Source organism: Leuciscus leuciscus (genome assembly GCF_965113295.1).
Source record: "Leuciscus leuciscus genome assembly, chromosome: 25".
Lineage (NCBI taxonomy): Eukaryota > Metazoa > Chordata > Actinopteri > Cypriniformes > Leuciscidae > Leuciscus > Leuciscus leuciscus.
This window is the reverse complement of record NC_138724.1, coordinates 23,164,199-23,184,411: the sequence shown is the minus strand read 5'-3', so window position 1 is coordinate 23,184,411 and position 20,213 is coordinate 23,164,199. Positions and strand designations below refer to the sequence as shown.

At 38.5% G+C, this 20,213-nt stretch overlaps 1 protein-coding gene across 2 annotated transcripts in view; it reads right to left on the bottom strand.

The window, feature by feature from the left end:
* lrp5 (low density lipoprotein receptor-related protein 5) overlaps positions 1–20,213 on the bottom strand; it is a 61,893-nt gene that overhangs the window by 27,490 nt on the left and 14,190 nt on the right. For both annotated transcript variants that reach the window (XM_082159501.1, XM_082159502.1), the window contains exons 4-8: positions 18,744–18,941; positions 15,429–15,625; positions 13,562–13,693; positions 10,765–11,161; positions 10,506–10,677 (exon numbers count right to left, since the gene is read on the bottom strand). In XM_082159501.1, the coding sequence (XP_082015627.1) occupies positions 10,506–10,677; positions 10,765–11,161; positions 13,562–13,693; positions 15,429–15,625; positions 18,744–18,941 (1,096 nt within the window). The remainder of the gene's footprint in view (positions 1–10,505; positions 10,678–10,764; positions 11,162–13,561; positions 13,694–15,428; positions 15,626–18,743; positions 18,942–20,213) is intronic.

The window sequence follows — 20,213 nt, the reverse complement described above, 5'->3', positions numbered from 1 at the left end:
ACATACTCTATATATACACACAGTATATACTGTATATACACACACACACACACGCACATATACACACATATATATAATACAGAAGTTTAAATAAATTAACATCCTATTTTTATTGAGTGTGTGACACTTTCCAATTTGGGCTTCATGTTTTTAAATCTTGCAGGCACCATCTCCGAATTTAAGGAGACACGTAGACCAACCTCACAAAATTGTTTGTATCCTGTTTACACGATTCATAAACAGGCCAACATAAGTAAATGCTATTATTTTCAGATGCCTAACGCTTCTTTGAGAGAAAAAAAAAAACCCTCACACACCCAGACTCGGGGAGTGGAGCTCTTATGTTTTGACAAAGAGCAGTAAGATGAGAAGGTCAGACAGTCGAGAGGAAAGTATTCGTCTTACCAAAACTGTCACAAATGCGACATTTAAGTTCATAGACCGCAATAAGGCCGTTGAAACAATAAAAGTGACTCATTCTCTTTGGCGAAAATAAATTGGTAACACTTTAGTTTAGGGTCAGATTCTCAATATTAACTAGTTGCTTAGTTATTAGCATGCATATTACTAGGATATTGACTGTTCATTAGTACTTATAAAGCACATATTAATGCCTTATTCTGCATGACCTTATTCTACATCCCTAATCCTACCCAATACCTAAACTTTCTAATTATTAATAACCAGTAATTAGGATTTTAAGGAGGCAAAAGTTATAGTTACTAGTGAGAATTGGACACTAATTTAAAGTGTGACCAATAAATTATATGAATATAAAGATCAAATTTACGTGTTACAGTGAACATGGTGTAAAGCATCGATCCATCTCAATATGAAAATTAACACACCAAAAAATACATACACACAATATTCTTTTATTAATATAGTATTAATATTAATTTGCATTGCATATGATTTTATATTAAAATATATGATATATTATTAGTTAGTATAATTATTACTTATATACATAAATTACATATTAATTTATCATATATTTATAATATCATTATTAGATTATATGCAACACAAATTAATTTGTTATCCAACATACAATTCCTGTCTGTAAACTTAAAGCCTGACGTAGCAGTGTGTGTTTCGGAGATGGTTTGGTCACGTGACTCAGCATCATTTCCACAAACTCCCGCTGAAATCAATGGATTCATAATGTTCTTTGACTCGTGTAAACTTTAAATGTTCCCATGCTGATTTTTCTACAGTAGTACGCCGTTCTGCCTGGGACAGCCAAAGGTTTGTCTAACCCGAGCAGAAAGCTACAAGTCTCAATTGGCTGTAAATTCAGAAACAATGTGTTTTCTCTGGGGTACATATGGGATGCATTGTGAGCAGACAGCAGAGTCGACAGCTGCCGGTGACTGCTTACCACAACACTGCTGCTGCTGTGTTTTTGGGACTGCTGCTGTATTATGTTAATAATCCGTGAACATCTCCAGAACAGGAGCGGAGAGCTGGGCGACTTCCCCCTTCACCACCCTCCCGCTGACAGATGTTGGACAGTGGCGAACATCCCTCAGGAAATGAGATGGATTGCGGTGACAATAACCAAGCTACAGGACAGGAATGACTAGGACAGCTGAGTGAAACCAGGCCAAGGGTGGCAGACGTTACACTTTCACAAGTCTCACTTGTAATGTGAGAGACAGGGAAAGAGTAACCGGTTATATGAAGCACCCATATAACATTTCTAGGCAAATAATGATAACTGACAATAAACAGCATTTTATGGTCAGTAAGACAACTGATTCATGCCATACTTTTTGCATTTGAACCCTTTTAGTGTTTTGCCTGAAAGCTCAGAAACTGGACTTTACAATGCTTACAAGCAAAGCAATCTGACCAAATCTAAAATACTGCTTTTAATTGTGAATTTCCTATTACAAAATATGATAATCATAACATCAAAGAATTGCAATTGTATATTGTTAGAAAGGGCCTATCTAGTATACAATATAAGCATATTGAAAAGTCAAAAAGTGCATGTTTACAGGTGGATTTATGCAACACACTGTAATGCAATAGTTAATAAGTTAATATGATAATCCCACCCCATGATACATCTGATTGGTCCAGTGTTTTAAAACTGACAATAAATTGTTTGCTCTAATTGTATCAAAAATTATTTCTTAAGCTGCAAACAATTTTTTGACAAGATACGCCATACGGACGAAACACAAAAAAATCATCCTGCTCCAAATATTTTGTGTTTTTCCTTATTACTACATGAAACAAACAGAATATTGGAAATCGCATATTGTAGAACAGATGATTCAGAAGCCAAAACACAATGCAATGTGCATAGATATGGGAATAAATATCAAATGTTATGTTTTTTAAAACTATTTAAGCACACATAAAACACTATATATGCAGACACAATTTATTCATTTACATCATAATGAATAAGAGCCATCTCAAGCTTTTCTGCAGGCTGTCAAAGCCCTGGTCGCCTGTAAAAAAATATTACATTTGAGCGTTTTTGTTTTCTCAAACCATTTCTAAAAAAAATTGCATTAGTGAAAGAATTGCTGGATTGTGTGCGCAGAGCTGGCCACAGGAGATGGAAAATATTACGAAAGTCAGGTGTCTTTTATACCCCTATAATTCAAGTGAAACCGTGTATCCTTGGAGCCTGGAACATCAAAGTTTAAGACCTCATGGTGAAACAGCCAGCAACAGCAACAAACTGTTACCAGGCAATTAACTATAGTGCTGTTTGGCTTGGACTACCACTGGCTGGATTTGCAATTCTGTTACATTTGAGCAGATTCTAGCGAGAAAACGAAAGCAGAGACCACTCATCGTACCTACATGGTGGGCATCGATTCCATGTTACGGTTTTGTGGGCAATATTCAATTACAGACTAAGTTAAAGACATACACACAAGGTCAATATAGTGCCAAGTTACAATCCTAGTTAAATCCTTTTTACAATCCTAGTTAAATCATCATTTATACTAATATATATTTATTTATTATTATTATTATTATTATTTTAGGGCTGTTCACGTTAACGCATGCAATTAATTCAATCCTTATCACGTGAAATTAATCTAATGCAAATAAATAACTGAAGCACGTGTAATTGCGTCATTAACGTATTTACAAGCAGTTACAAAGGTGCACTCACCTGTAACCCTGGTAGGTGGAGATTTCTATTCTAACCCTTTAACCCGATTTTGCTTCTCCGTTTGCGATCAGATCATTTTAAACCGCTAAACTCCGGGAAAGTTTTCAATCCAATGATCCAGTAAGCGAATTAATTTAAACAATCAGTCCAAAACAGTGCAAATGTAAAGAAAATTGTCATAGTGTGTGATTACTTCTGAAGCCTAACGCGTAGCACTGTGTGAAATACAGACTAAACAGAACATCAAAACACAGCTGTATAGCCAGATGATACGCTAACTACGTTGCTCGGCTGGATAAAGCAAACCAGCGTCTCACTAGTAAAGTATTGATGGATGAGGATTGCAATCAAAGCAAAGATGACTGCAGTGACGTACATACATCCACATACATACATATACATATGTTATCATTAACTAAAACTATTAGAAATTGTGTTTGGTAACGTTTTTTTCTGAAAAACATACGCTTAAATGTTGCCTGGGCAAGTTTAAGTTGAAATCCTAAAATTACTAAAACTGAAAAAAATGACTAAAAAGCACACAACAATATTACTAAAACTTAATGTGAATTTAAAAAAAATGCTAAAACAGTACACAGTGTACTACTAATAACAACTATATGACTACTTCGGTTTCTTACATCTGAAATGAGCTATAAAATCGCTTATTTCGGATGTAGTATAATAATATAGTATACAAATATAACATGTCAACTTCCTGCCTGGGAAGGAAGTTCTCTGGCAGTCTGCCAGACCTGTGTGGGACATCCATCACCTGTACGAACTCCATGTAAACGGAGATGCATTTGAAGCTCACAGCCTCTTCAAAACAGCTTATTCTACCACTACCGTCCAAATCAAAACAGCCCTCACTCTGATGGGCCTTGGATGTGCCGCTAACTCAGACAAAAGAACTATCATTAGCATGGCCAATGTTTTAGCGAGAGGCCCCTCGCTGGAAAAACCCTGTGCAAATCAAGTTTCACGGCTCCCGCCGGCCACAATGTGCCAGGGCCATTGGAGCAAACGCTTTGGGGGACTTTAGAGAAAAGCATTATTGATCCTCTTCACACTTATGTTTTTTTGCCAGCATCCATCAGTAGACGAGCCCTCGGCCACCTCACATCGTTCTGCTGCAAATAAAAGCCCTCTTTCAAGCTGTTGCTTTTCATTGTCACGGTGTTGCCATACTGAAGGGCCATCAAAATGCACTTCAAGATCCATTGTAGTCAAATAGCTTTATTGAGAGGAAAATTAAGACTTTTAGGGAAGAGAAAAGGGGGAAAACGTAGCTATTAAGACTTAACAGGCTATTTAAGCAAGGCAAATAGACAATACAGAACTGAATAAAAGTGTTTTGCAAAGGAACTAGTATACAATAATTTCATTTATCATTATAGACTGCAAAAGAAATGGACAACACATTTTAGGTTTAGGTATGTGCAAAACTACATAGTTTCCTTAAGACTGATCAGTCCACTAGCCGTTTTAGGCAACTCACCGACTAGTTGACAGATATAAGAGTTTTAGGCTCACCTGATACCATTAAAAATGTATATTAAAATAAATAAACTAATCGAACCTACTCTCTGATATCCTCTTCAAACAGTTTTCCTCAACAATCTCTGTCTCCTCGCATCTCTGCTTGAGACGACCCTAAAAAAAAGCCCTCCTGTTTTGCGCAAGTTCTGCTTCACTCTGTTCTACATATTTGCCTTTATGGGAACCCAGAAGGCACCCATGGCACTGCACAATCAGGGTCACAAAAGACTCTGTGAAAGCAGAATCTACATAACTGCCCCACAAAGCAAGGAACTTACTAAACCGAGGACGGCACATCAGTCAAATGAGTTATCTTAAACATCTCTGCACCGAGGGGGTGAATTGAGGGGGTCTGCGGCGACATCTAAAGGGTTCAAAGGGGTGGGGTGAAGAAGGGGGAGAGTTTGACTGCACAGTAAATAGGCGAAAACACACGGAGAGAGCGACAGAAATGAAAGCCCCACAATTCCCATACGGTTTAAGAAAAAACCTTCCAGTGCAAAGTGCCAATAATCAAGCCTCCTTTTCAGGCTTGCAGGACCTGAGATGAAAGAGGATGCTCTTGGCACACAAAATGATCCTTCGGTCGTTAAAGAGAACATGCCATGAACCTGAAACACCAGTTGGAGATCTGTATCGTGAAGGTGAGGATATTACAGGTGGTCGACTGCGAACGCAAAGGTCCCTGGATGTGCTTCAGTGTAGTCAAACGTAAGGATAAAAACCTTTTTATCAAAAGCATCATACCTTCAAAAGCATCATAAAAGTGGTTCATAATACTAATGCGTTACATACCAAGTCTTCTGTAGTCAATAGCTTTGTGTGAGGATATTTAAGTCAATATTATTTGCCGACTATCTTCAGTGAGCTGTTAACTGCTGGGTGATCGGGTCACTGAGTGAAGTGAAGATAGATTTGAAGATAGCTGCATTCATGAACACACAAGGAGAAGCTCGGATGTCCGTTTGAAAGTGTATGATTGTAGCAGTGACGCTTTAAAAGGGGATGAATCACCAAAAATAAAACCAAAAATAAAATAAATAAATAATGGATTCAATCCTAATTGATTCAATAGTTTCAGTTAATTGTAATGCAAATATAAGTCTGTTTCCCACACACAGATATCAAATGGTTTGAAGACGAGTGCACGAGTCATATGGACTACTTTTATGGTGCTTTTGCATCTTTTTCGATGCTCTATAGATTGAATGGCAAATGCATGGAAAAGAGTGACTGTCAAGTGTATTCTGTTATGTTTTTTTGTAATAAATATATACATTTTTGTATTCTCACCATTATTTCAGAAAAAGGAAGAAAACGGGAAGAAGAGACTAAAAAGAATGACATGAGGGTAAATGATGACAGAATACACATTTTTGGGGGGAATTATCCCTATAAGGCCAATTATGGCAGCCATATATTACAGAAAAACATAACACTATTTTAACAGAAACATTACTCTGTCAAACCTAAAAACCATGTCCCGAAAACAGGTTGAAGAAACTGCTACATTGTCCTTTCACAATCATGAAAAATTAACAATGGAAATGTCCCTAGCCCCAAATGCAATTCAACTTTTCATGGAGGAAGAAAAAAAAAAAAGGCCTTTTCAGACATGGCCTATCACCAGCCGTGTTAAAGGGGGGGGAAAAAGCAAGAAGGCAAGAGGGAGGGAGGAGGGCCCGAAAGCCTCCATTCCTCTATTTATAACCATTCAGGCAGTGAACAGCCACATTCCAAATGCCAGAAGGCACTTTTCAAAACTCCTCATTTAAAACTTAATGTTGTTTTCAGCTCCTAAAAAAGAACCGCCCTCCCTCATACCCACCATCAACCAAAAGGAGCCAAGCGGGTAAAAAAAAAAGAAAAAAAAAAGGCAAACAGTAACATGTAAATGTGACTCTGTTCGGAGGCAGTCCAGAATCGGCCCTTTCAAAACAAAAAGGGCAGCTGAAATGAGGTAAGCGAGCATCAGTATGCAAAAAAGATAATCTTTAATGAGAAATTACTGATGGCCGGGCTGTCCTGCAACTCTGGCGATTAGCACTTCAAGGGCTTTTCTTCCTTTCAGAGGGTAAGTGGGCCAGCTAAAGAATGGCCTCCGCCTCCATTAAGGTGAATCTGAAGAACCCTTGTGAGAAAAGAGAACAGAACACACTTGTCAGCTGCTAGGAGCCTGGGGAATGTGGCGCAGCCACCCAAAAAGTGCATCTGGTGCAGGGGTGGGGTGGCGTGCGTGGATTGAGGAGGACCTCCGCGAGGTTTTGCGTCTATTCTGTGCGGCTTTTGTTCTGGAGTAGGCAGGGGGTCAGTTCTGAACACATGACCACAGGGCTTCCCTCCTCAGCCAGACAGGAGAAAGAGTGTGTCCCGAATCTCCCTTCAAAACACTTTCAAAGGAACATAAAAATCCTGAATGAGGACTCTTTAATATCTCAATTGTTTCTCCTACACGTTAATGACATTAAATGGGGAGCAAATGAATGAAGTCTTCTGCTAAACAGATTTTTCTCCTCAGAAAACAACCCTGTCCCCTCTAGAGTATCACTAGAACAGTGTCTCAAACTGTGCTCAGACCTGCCAAGATATTGAAGTCTGCAAACAAAAGTCAGAAATATCAGTATGACCTCAAACAATTTAAATTAAACTTAAATTAACTGAGAAGAAACATTTGAGGAAAAGTTGATCCTCAAATGATAAATAACTGAGCAATAAAGAGCAACAAACGAGCAATAATAATGCTCCTCTGGGGTGACGATCCCAAAAGGAAAGAACAATCACAAATGAGATTTATTTAATGTCTCAACTGTTTCTCAGTTACAGCAATGAGATTAAACAGACTTTTACTCCTCAGTCCCCAGGAATCTCAACAATGTCTCATGCAGCACTCTGTAAAAATTCTCTGCTAAATTCTGTACAATTGTCTCATTTGTTTAAAAAAAAAGTTTTTTGATATTTATCTTGAGTAACATTTAAGAAAAAGTTGATAATGAAATGCTTATGCATAACAAATTAATAAAAGAGTAACGTGAGCAATAACAGCGCTCCCCTGGGTGACTGTGCTCATTAATATCTCAATCGTTTTTTCATAATTTACAGCGATGAGATTAAATGGAGACATTTGCTTGCATCTCCTACTTCAAAGAAGAAAGGCCACAGTAATCTTACAAGTCTCCTCTAGAGTTTCAGAGAAGATCTCAACAATGTCTCACACTGCAATCAGATCTACCAAGATACCTGCATTTATTTAAGTAAATAAATATCGTATTTGTGTTTATTTTTATTTCTCCCAAAAAAGCAAGGAAGAAACATCCGAGACAAGATTGTAACTTCAATGAAATATAACTCAACTCTTCATTAAATCTGAGCAACACAATGTTCCCGGGGTGATGGGGAGTGACCAATCCATCTGAATTTCAAATTCATCCAAATGTCGATTCTCAAAAAAAGGGCTTTCTGTTGCTCAATGGCGGAACTGATTATAAAACCTAGGCTGCAAATTAACAAAAAACACCTACTACTCTCTTTCCTGTGGAGAATACGATGAAACTGTCAGTCAAGTATACAAGCTTCAGCTAAAACAGCGTGTTTTAAAAAAAATAAGATTTATTTTTGCCTTTGATATGGGAGAGTGTAGAAGTCTGACATGGAAGTGAATTGGGAGAGAGAGAGAGAGAGAGAGAGAGAGAGAGAGGGGGACGGGATCCGGAAAGGACCAAGACTCAAACCTGGGCTGCCCGAAGCGCAACCATGCTATATGTTGCCTACGAGGCTATGGGCTCCGAAAAAAATATAAACCACTGGATAGGGAAAAATATTTGTTTTTTTATAGGACACAGATTTAAAGAGTGCCAGTGCTCAGTAGTCCTTCATTGGGATGATTTGGAGAGGATTATTCTAGAAGGTGTTGCACGTGGACTTCAATGAGCATCTGGCCTTTTACCGAACTCGATCTGTCAGCAGGAGTGCCCTAATCCTCAACTCATTCAGCTTAGCTTTAACACAGGAAAACACCACCTAGCTCCTCCCTTAGACGGCCACAGAAAACACCTCCGCATCTCAAAGAGAGTAAAGCAGAGTGCACGCAAACAGGGACTCGCGCAGTGTCTGTGGTGGTTTTTAGGCCACCCTTGCCCTGCTGTTCACCCTCGGCCCGCCTGTCCTACTGCCCCTTCTCTTTAAACGCCACAGCAGGGAACCTGGCAGACTGAAAAAAGCCCTGGGTTACGAACAGGTTAGCTGTGATGGCATTTTGCTAGCTGTGACAGTCAGCAAAACGTCCAAAGCAGGCTGCTCGCTGGGAGTTCAGTGTATCAATAAATAATACCTACCCTTTAAAGGCACAGTTTGAGTGCGCTTACATAAACTTGCCACACACCTAGGTTAACAGGTTTATGGGCTTACATAACATGTAATTGACTGTACTGTTATTGAATGGCAAATTCCAGATTGATTTATAATGCACTCCATTTGTTAAATTTGTTAATGTGAGTTAATACATTAGGTTTCCTCAACTAACAAACAACAATTTTATTAATCTAGGTTATTATTAACTTCACATTCAAACACATTTTTAACATTTCAAATTGTAAAAAAAATAACATTAGATATATTATGAATATTATGAAAATTTTAAAATATAAATTAACAGTGAACAATAGATTATTTATAAATTAGCACTAAATAAATGCTGTAAAATTGTTAATTGTAAGTTTATGATACCTAATGCATTAACTATTGTTAATAAATTAAATATTAATGGAATCCATAAGAGAATATTAGTCCAAGTATAGAAATATATTGAGAGGTAGGTTTGCAAAGATCGTTGAGAGTCAGCGTGAGAAGAAAAAGCAAAAGAGCACGAGAAAAATAAGAGGGGGATGTTTCCTTAGCTTCTTTTGTGTTTACAAGACAGGCTTTCAGGCATATTGACTGCATGAAAAAAACTCTGTATTATGACACCCAGGGACCTGTGCCTACAGGTAGCTGACTAATTACACAATGCCAAAACCATGAAAACGCCCAAACCAAGAAGCCTGTGCCACAAAAGAACAGACACTGAGGAAACAAAAACAGACAGAGAGAAATTATGACAGAATAAATCAAGATGTTTGGTCAGAGGCCTGAGTTAGAATGCTAAAACAGAAAAAAAATCCATCTAAATATGAAACCTTACACAGGAAATCCTTTCAAATATACTTGAGGTTTCACAATGGTTGGGTTTTCGAACAAAAACAAAAGTTCGGGAACTGACCGGATGTCTGGTGTCCCTCTTTTTTGAGATATTACACAACTAGTCTGAGATTCCAAAACCATTCCACATTGAAACAGCTTAATAAACTGACAGTGTCAATGGAGAATGTGCACTTAATGCACTCTCAAGTCTCACATATGTCTCAAGACTCTCTCTTTAGAATCTTCCTGCAATTTCACTTACAGCAGGATAGGGGTGGAATTCAAATGTTAGTTTCGAATAAACAACTGGATGTTTTCAAGAAAGAGCCTTCGACAAGGCCATTACGATGATCACTTCAAGGAAGTACTTAAAGGACTAGCTGCTCACTTTCGACAAAGAATTTGCCCTTGGATTCTCTGCCAGTTGTCAGGTCCCCTCTCATTACTCCACATATTCAGACTATTCAATCAGCACCAAAGCAAGAGTCTCAATTCACCTTGTTGAGCATGGAACACCATCAAATTTAATTGCTACTCATATATGCTTTTAGTAAAGGGAAATCTAATGAGTAAACCACGCAACAATGTGATACCACAGCACAGCAATTCTCCTTTAAAAGTAAAACTTTAGCTGACTTACCTCAATTTTGTCTGTTTTGGCGTCGCCCCAGTAAAGCTTTCCTGCGACATAGTCTACGGCCAAACCATTGGGCCAACCAAGAGAGGTGTTTAGCAGCACGACACGGTCAGTGCCATCCAGGTTTGCTCGTTCGATCTTGGCCATCTCCCCCCAGTCAGTCCAATACATGTATCTGCAAAACAGAATCAAGAGGTATTTCAAAGGGAATCTCCTTAGAGATCTCAGAAATGACCTTAAATTAAGTGCATATCATTAGTACCCATTTATTGGATCCAACACGATGGCTCGTGGCTCGTCCAGGTTCTCAGATATGAGGACGCGTCGAGAAGTGCCATTGAGTCTGGTCACCTCAATGCGATCGGTGCCAGTGTCCGTCCAGTAGAGGTTGCGTGCCACCCAATCCACCGCAATTCCATCTGGATGATTAATCTCGTTGGTGACCAGAGTCTGGGCGTCGCTTCCATCAATTCGGGAGCGGCGGATGGCCCTAACCTCATCGTCCGTCCAGTAGACATATCCTTCAACCGGGTCATAGTCAATGGCGATTGCGTGCCGGATGTCGCTGACTTGTAAGACTATGTCCGTGAAGTCAGGTAAGTCCAGGGATATCCGCCGAAGGTCCGTACGGCGAGCCAGTAGAAGCACCTGTTCTGCCCCTGGGAATAAGATAGAGATTTGCTCATACGGTTGAGCATGAGAACAATGAAGACTTCTGTTCTTTTGTCCATCCTGCAAAAGATTCAAGTACCAGAGATGCTGTGGCCTTTGACCTACACTGTCTACATTAATTAGGATGACAGGAACTAGTGAAACATCATGCAAAAAGGTCTACAAAGATGTATATTAAGACTACTACCATGCCTAGGGCATAAATTCAACTCGTCAAAGAAAACTAAGGCTGACAATAGCAATTAGTAGCATGAATTGCAGAGTTGTCCCTGCAGACGTTGCACTGCGAGATCGCATTGCTCCATTACAAAAACCACATGCCAGGTTTAAATACCAATAGTAGAATCTGTCTAGACCCAATCTGTGGAAGCAATTAGGTCCAACCTTGTCCTTATTTAATCTCTCTTTGTAACCGAGTACGCTTCAGTACCCACAACACCAGCTGCGGTCCACGGCACCCAATAAGTAGTGACATCCATCAGCGCTGACACCAATAAGAAGAGGGAAAACAGCTCCTCTAGGGTTTCTTGTGCTTTTTTTGCTGCTTTTGGTTTTAATTTGTCCTTCGTTCTGCCTTGCATGTTATCAAAGTGAGTTGACGTCTGACAAAACCAAAACAAATGCCTTCAATTTAGCCAACCAAGCTAAACAAGTACAAGGTTTGGACGTTTGCTCATGCTAATCCTTTGTCCTACTGGACCCGCTTGTGCCCTTGCCTTGCCGCTAATCAAGGTCCAGTACAATGAGGTATTGTTTGAGTTCTGATTAGTTGTCTAACTTTTCAGGAGGGTTGCTTAATCCTGAGGTCAGTGGGAATATGTTTCATTTGGCCAGACAACCTCCCCTGTCCTCCACTAACGCAATTCTGGACAGCTACATGTTTCACTTGCACCACTGGAATGAGGACTTAAAGAATACATCTTATTGTTTCCTGGCCTGGGAATACACTACCTCCAATTTGAAGGAGTTATAAATTCAAGTAGAAAGGCAGAGCAACTTGGGAAGGGGCGAATGTAACTTTCTAATAAAAGAGCAGTCTGTTGTTAACAGGCTGGGTGCACAGATACAATGGATGAGTCTGTTCTGTAGAGGCTGGGAAAAAAAACCTTAAGCAAGCCAGGGGTGACGCCTGATTTTAGAGTAGTCCTTAATGCTAAAATGTACATCCTCATCAAGAACAAAATAACAATTGCATTCATTTTAAATTGCAAACAGTCAAATGCATTTCACTTTTGTGGAAAAAGTCCTTTTTGGGCATACAAATACAACTCGATCTTTCTGCTGTCCCCAGTTTACTTTGTTATAATTACTATATTTCACAAGTCAAGTCAAGTCAAGTTTATTTGTATAGCGCATTTCACAATACAGATTGTATCAAAGCAGCTTCACAGTATTAAATTAAAATAATACAACAAAGTTTGTTTATACAACAAAGTTTGTTTATTTATTTCACTAATGAAATAAGGTTTTTTCATTAAAAGTTAATTTTTTTTTTTCTTTTTTTTTTCACAAGGACAATTTTAACAGATAAATCCCATGATTTTATCTATTTCAACGATTTTTGCAGATCAGGAAAATGTCATTTTAAAATTCCCTTTACTTTCAAGCACCCCATGACTTTATCAACTATTAACAGGGTGTTTCAAAAAGATCTCACCATCTTACAAACAACTGAGGCTAGAGGCTGTTGATGCGCTGGGAGAGGTATCTAGCGGCGGCCAATTAAACTCTATGCCCCGCCCTTTCAAGTGGTGAGAGTTTCATTCATGGGCGGTTCGTGGTTGCAGAGATGTAGCGATTTCAAATCGGGTCCATCTTTTTGAAACGTGCTGTACAATGAGCAAAGGGGCACTCCTTAAGAAGTGTGGAGACGTGGGAATGTATACAAACCCCTGAGTAATTCAATCAAACAGATTTCCTGAACTGGACCTAAATGCATAAAACCTTGGTCTAACCTGGTCAGCCCCTAAATGGTTACCTTGACACAGGACTACCAAAACCCCAAACTAGGTTTACTAGCTCTTCCTCTAGGCTAAAACTCTTGTGAGAATGAGAAAACTGAGGGAAATTGTTCAGATGTTATGGAACAAGGTTATGATTCATGATTGCTGAATCAGAGGAGAGTGATTTTGAGTTGTGAACTCAAAGGGGCCACCATCTGTCAAACATTAGTCTCTGTCATGGTTTTCTGCACGGGACAGGATGCAAATGTTTTATAGATGCAAAGTATGCCAATCCTCATCCCAAAACCAGCCCATGAAAGGCAACAGTTCATAAAAATCTAATTTTACGCTCGAGAGCAGAGACATCATAATAAAATTATAAATGCAACACAACCCTTCCATTCTCCTCAAAGAAAAGGAGATCTATCTATCTGTCTTTTTTACCTGGTCGACAAGTCTTTCCATCCTCTTGGAGTTTAACCCCTGTTGGACAAGCACAGCTGTAGAAGGGCGGCACGGGAGAGAGGAGACACAGGTGGGAACAGCCTCCGTTTCTTTCACTGCATGGAGTTTGAACTGTGGAGCAAAGACAGGGAACGAGGAAAGCTATAAAACGGTTGTTTATTAGACATTACTGCAAAGAGCAATGACCTCTAGGTTAAAAAATTACCAGAAAACAAAGCAAACTAAAGAGTGTGTGAATGTTTCACCACATCAACACCTTCATTTGAGAAAGTTTATCAGATCGGGCGATTAATGTTTTAGAGCAGTGAATTATGTTGTAAATACAGGTCTGGTATTTAAATAACCATGGCTTGAACAGATTAACCCTACTCAAAGGTTGCTCAGGAGACTTAATGGAGTTCTTAGTAATGTTTTGCTTAATTTAGATATCAACTGGTTGTTATCACGGCAAATCTGAAAAATATGGTGAAGATGATTTAAGGAACAGTCTAAGTTTAATTACATTTATGTCTAGGAGAATCCATTAAGATAATAAAGAGATCTAATTTGTGATTTCCCTTTCCTACAGTAGGATTTGCTTGAAAAATTGTGTTATTTTTGGGAAACTCTTGAGATTTTCCTCATATGATGGAGTATTTGTTATCAAACGGCCATGAACTTCCTTTTCACCTGTGATTCGAAAAAGCAGCATTGCTCAGTTCCTAAACAAAACTGCAACCCTTGAACAATAGCAGGTGGCAGCAAAAACATTTTATTTCCTGTAACAGGTTTTTCCATTTCCACCAGGTCACGCTCTGCTCGCCATACCCTCTCAGAAAATGCATCTGCTCCAATCAGGAAAACACATGCGGCCCTGACCCAACACTTGTCATCCCCCCTCTTCTCAGTGTTGCTTGCAGATGTGGTGTCTGCCCAGCATATTGACTGATGACTGGTCCACAGTTCAGGGACATGTGAGGAAATTCACAAAATTTTGATACTGGCACATTTTTAAGGACAAAGAATAATGATTGACTATGCATCTGTGTATTTAGTAATACAAATAATTAGTAAGAAAAGTAATACAAAAAAAAATAAAATATATATATATATATATATATATACACAGTATGAATTAGTGCGGTCAAATCGTTTGACAAAAGTTTGTTTTTACATAATATGTGTGTGTATATATATATTATTAAATTCATATATACTGTATGTATGTCTGTGTATATACTTTATATATATCAACCTTCACTGGTCTAGATCTTCATCCTTTATATGCATGATGGTTGCTACATCCTTTCTTTATTATCTTACCTCCAACACAACAAACATTATAGTTGGGCTTTTTGCAGGCTGTTAAATGTTCCGGAGCAATCCACACCCACATCCTCACACACAGACTAAGGTGGGGGTGGGATCGTGCTGGGACTGTTCCCTGTCTCCACTGAGGAGCTGTGTTTATTTGTTCAGAGTGGAATGCAGGACACTTGAAAAATTTCAGTCCCTGAGAACTATTCTACCCAGATTGCCTCATGGGCCAAAAGGCCGAAACTTTTACAAAGAGACTGTACAGTAAGTGCTGAAAGAAGGACAAAAAAATTAAACATGGAATGTGAAGGATCTCTTGAGGGAACCTGACCTGAGCGCAACACTGAACATTTCTGTTCCTTCGCAATCATGATTTTGAAAATTTGATGTGCATTAGAGCTTCAAAACATTCTGAATCTCAGGGCCAGCACTTAACTCATGAGCCCTGGGATCAAAATTTTGTATTTTCTTCTGGTTTGACAAAAAAAGAAAGAAAAAAAATGACCATCTATCAACAAGTGTTGTGAGTTTTTGTGACGTGTAGACTCACTGTTGGGCTGCCGCTCTTGGCCCAGCACTTGGATGTCCATCGGTGAATAAATGCCATTAAGAATTTCTCTCCGTTTCTCTCCGGTGTGTTTGTTGCAAGCGTGGATGGATCGGGTCTGCCAGTCGGTCCAGTAGAGCGTCTCGTCATAAAGAGTAAGGGCGAATGGGTGGGTGAGAGAACCCTCCACGACGGCCTCTCTGCAAGCGTCAACAGATATATGTAAATAGACAGCCCGCTCGAATGGCCAACATTTGGACGTTTAAAGCTTTTATCTTTATCACACCATTTAAAAGTTTGGGTCTCTTTTTTTTTTCAGCAAGGATGCATCAAATTGATCATAAATGAGAGCAAAACCTTCATAAATAAAATTTTTAATTATGTTAAAATAGATGTTATTTTATTTTATAAAAATATTTTACAATATTACTGTTTTACTGTATTTGTGGTCAAATAAATGCTGCCTTGGTGACCAAAAGAGACTGTCAAAAATGTCATTTAAAAAAATTAATCAATTTTATAATATATATTTTTACCCAGAAATGAAAATTCCATTGTTTTGGACCCCATTGACATTGACGGTATAAACAAAAACATTATTCATAACATCTTCAGTTCCACAGAAGACAAAGTCATCCAAGTTTCAAACAACATGAGGTTCAGTAAATTATGACAGAATTTATTTGTGTGTGTGTGTGTGTGTGTGTGTGTGTGTGTGTGTGTGTGTGTGTGTGTGTGTGTGGTACCCTTTAACTCATGTAAACTGCAATTCCAGGTTTCATGTGTTCAGAACCATGCTGGTCAACCAGAATTCACCAGTTATACCAGCACTAATGTGTATAAACTAGCCTGGACCAGCTTGGAATGTCATGCTCTAAGCTGGTTTTTTCAGCAGGGAACACACATTCCAAGCCAGCATGCTTTATGAATCCAGTCGGAATTCTTTATATTGGAAATAATTCCAGTAAATGTAAGTTAGGGACTCCGGTTGTCCTACATGTCTCAATTTCAAAGACATAAGAGGCCTAAAGGTATTACCCTTTCCAAAAAGGCATATAGAACGTGAATTTAAGACCACAACAAGAAGCCAACAACATTTTGGACTGAAGTCTTTTTTAGACCCTTCAGGAAATCTAGAGCTCATGCGAAACCGAAACCCCCCATAGGACTTCTTTTCCAAGAAGAGGGGGGAATTAAACAAATCAGGCTGTCATCGACCTGTAAGAACACATCTGTTTCGGTCGTTAGTAGGGAGTCATCCCCGTTCTCGAACTGTACAGCTGCCCTTATTAAGTGAAGTTCCCTTCGGAGTCCATCGGAGCGCCGCTTGTCGCGCTTGTCCGGCTGAACGACGGCCTTCTGAACCACCCGACATAAATAAGTGGATGCGGATCAAAGCAACAAGTGTTCAGAACCATAATTCCGCCATTCCAACAAATGGCGTTCATCAATCATCAAGCTGGAGTGGATCGAGAGTGGATACATTTTCCTGGTTAGGTCGGGGGAGTCAGTGTGCGTGCATGGAAGAGTTAGACTTGACATGTTGTTCACCCTCCCGATTTTAATAGTGTGTGACGAACAGCAGAATGAGGGGAGGGGTGGTGGTGGTGTGGGGGTCAGTGTTCTCAAACGTAATTACAACCAGATTTTTCACAGCTTTTGACGCACTCTTGGTAGTAATGGGAACGTTTGAAGCAAGCAATCTGAAACACCTACTAAATAAAGGTGTTCGAAGGGCTTTTTATTTTAAAAACAAACGAGGCTAAACGTTTAAAGAGAAGCGCTAACCATTTTAAATTAAGATGTGACAGTAAGCAGTATCCCTACAAAGTGTCTGTTCTCCAGCCAATTCTGTGTGAGGATTGTGTGTCATTAAGAAAGCTGGAATAAAGAGCGCACCACTGATCCACAGCTGTAAGACAACTGCACTCACTCAAATCTGATTCAGTCGAAAAGACCTTTTAAAGAATGACACTAGATGCTCTCTGTTTTTTTCCAGGTTACACAACAAATGTGGGCAAAGAACAACCAAGCAGAGTAAATTATTACTTGAAAGTAAACATGACACAGTAGGGATAGATAGAAAAAAACATGCAATAAACAGAAGGAAAAAAAAATATATACATAAATTATGGAATACGATTTAAAAAGAAAGAAGGAATCAATTAGCAATTTAATAATTAAAAAATAATTTAAATCAATCAATATTTTTAGACTGACAACAACTCTATGACTAGGAACGGCATTTAAAAATGAATCAACTATTATTTATTGAAATTATAAAATAATAAATGATATATTTGTCTAATTGATTTGTCTTTTTTGGCATTTAAGGAATTCACTTAAATGAGGGAGCCAGCTATTAATTTAATAATTCAAAAATAACTTTTCAGATTGATAAATATAAGACTGGGTATGGCATTAAAAAAAAAAAAAAAAAAAAACGAATAAATTATAATAATTTATAAATAATTGATAGAATAAAAATGACATTTTGTAATCCACATTGAAAATTAAATCACTAAATTGATTTGTATTTTATAAGAATAGAAACACCACTTAAAAAAGAAAAATATATATAAATATTTCAAAAATAAAAATGTATTTGCATAATGCATACTAGGAAAACCACCTAATTTATTCATAAATTTAAATTACATTTTTTTTCAATATTGTAGGAATACTACGAATGCCAAAGTTTTATTAATGTATTTAAAAACATTTTATTAAATTACAATTATTAGGTTATTATTATTAAATAATTAGGTTTTTAATGAAAGATGGAAGGCCACTTAAAAAAAAAAAAAGGAATCAATGATCATATAATCAATTATCATATATAAAATCACATACATCTCTATGATACTCTGGTCTCCAGATATAGGTCAGCTTCCTCTTTCAATGACGTCTGCTGAACTACAGGCCTAGTCAGACCATACGACTCTGGCAGATCGACTAGCAATGCAAATCTCAACATAGCAGAGGGTCCGACATACCTTTCTTTATTGAAGTTGCTACAAAATCCTACATACACAAAAGGAAATGTAACCCCTTTGGCTTTGGGGCCCAAATCATACCCATAATGCCAAGCAGGATCGGGTTACAGTGGTATATGGCACGGAGGTCATCTCAAGTTAAGAGTGGGCGGAAGTGGTGGTGGTTGGGGTGGGGGTGGGGGGTCCCGAGCAGGGCCTACGTGCAAAGAGTGTTTGGATTGGGCCACAGACTCCATACCATTCAGCTTCAAACCGGATGGTAAAGGGGGAGAAATACAAGGAGATGAATTGAGAATAAGAGAGAAAGAATAAGGGAACTGACCGAGCCGTTCCGTCCAAGTTGGCCTTGTGGATGAAGCTGAGCTTGGCGTCTGCCCAGTAGAGCTTCTGCTCCTCGAGGTCGATGGTCAGTCCGTTGGGCCAATAGATTTGGTTGTGAACGATGATTTGTCGATTGGTGCCATCCATTCCCGCCCTCTCTATTCTCGGCTCCTCCCCCCAGTCGGTCCAATACATGTACCTGAGAAGAAAAGAGGTCAGTCAGCTGGATTCCATTATCCGAGAGAAAACAAAGTCAAAAGTAGTCAACCGGTCATTCAGACAACCCACCGACAAGACGATGAAAATATGTAGTTTTCACATCCCCATTTGCAAGGAGTATAACATGCAATCAGAACAAACACACTCAAGTATGGTCGGACATTGGAGTTTGCAACGGTTTACATATTGACTGGAAGCTGCTCAAGGTTAGGCAACATGGATTTGGAGTTAGACTAAACAAACGTTTCAAGAGCAGGCTGTTTTCAAAGCAAATCATATCAGCGTTATATTTGCCAGAGCCTGTCTCGCTTGAAACACTTCATATGAGGGAAACACAACACAGCAACCAAACCCAAGCACATGCTCAACAACTCTAATCTTCTTTGCTGGCAGAAAGCCTTTTTATGTCTTCAGGAAATGCTAGCAGCCAATTCAAACGTGCATGGAAAACAAAAAGGATCGTAAACTAGCTATACTAACCTGACAAATATCAAATTTATACCAAAAAAAGGGCAGCTCGGTTTGCACATGCTGCTCCTTACGTGAAATATTACAATACGAATATTTATTATTTTGATTAATATTTATTTAGTAATAATAATAATAATAATAATTTTGACATATTGATAAATAAATCACAATTTTTTCCACCAAATTGTACAGCCCTACAAAGCAGCACAGCATTTTTTTTTAAAACATCGGAAATTAAAATTACACACACACAAAAAAAATCCAATCCAATTTTCCCCCCCAAATCGTACAACCCTACATAAAATACACAGCCATAATTTATAAGATGCGAAAACCAATGTCATTTGGTATCACTGACGACAAACGTGTGCGCAATGATCACTTGCCAAGTCATAAAATAGAGATTTTCAATGCATTTCAACTTAAATTTCAGTCTTTTTCTCACAAAAAGCCATTTTTTTTACTTCAGAACACTTGGAATACAGTGTACGAGTCGTATGGACCACTTTTATGTTACTTCTTTCTCATTATTTCAGTTTAAAAACACTGTTATCATTGACTTTCACTATATGGAAGAGATCAGCAATAACACTGTACTAAATACCTCCATTTGTGTTTCTCAGAAAATAGAAAATGACGGCGAGCAAATGACAATTCTAATTTGAGTAAAGTGTTCTTTTATGAATATCACTCCTATCAAAGGTAAAGCCACACTACACCTCTCAAATGGTATTATGCATAGCTCATGTTACAATACGTTGTATTGTAACTGAAGTACAGT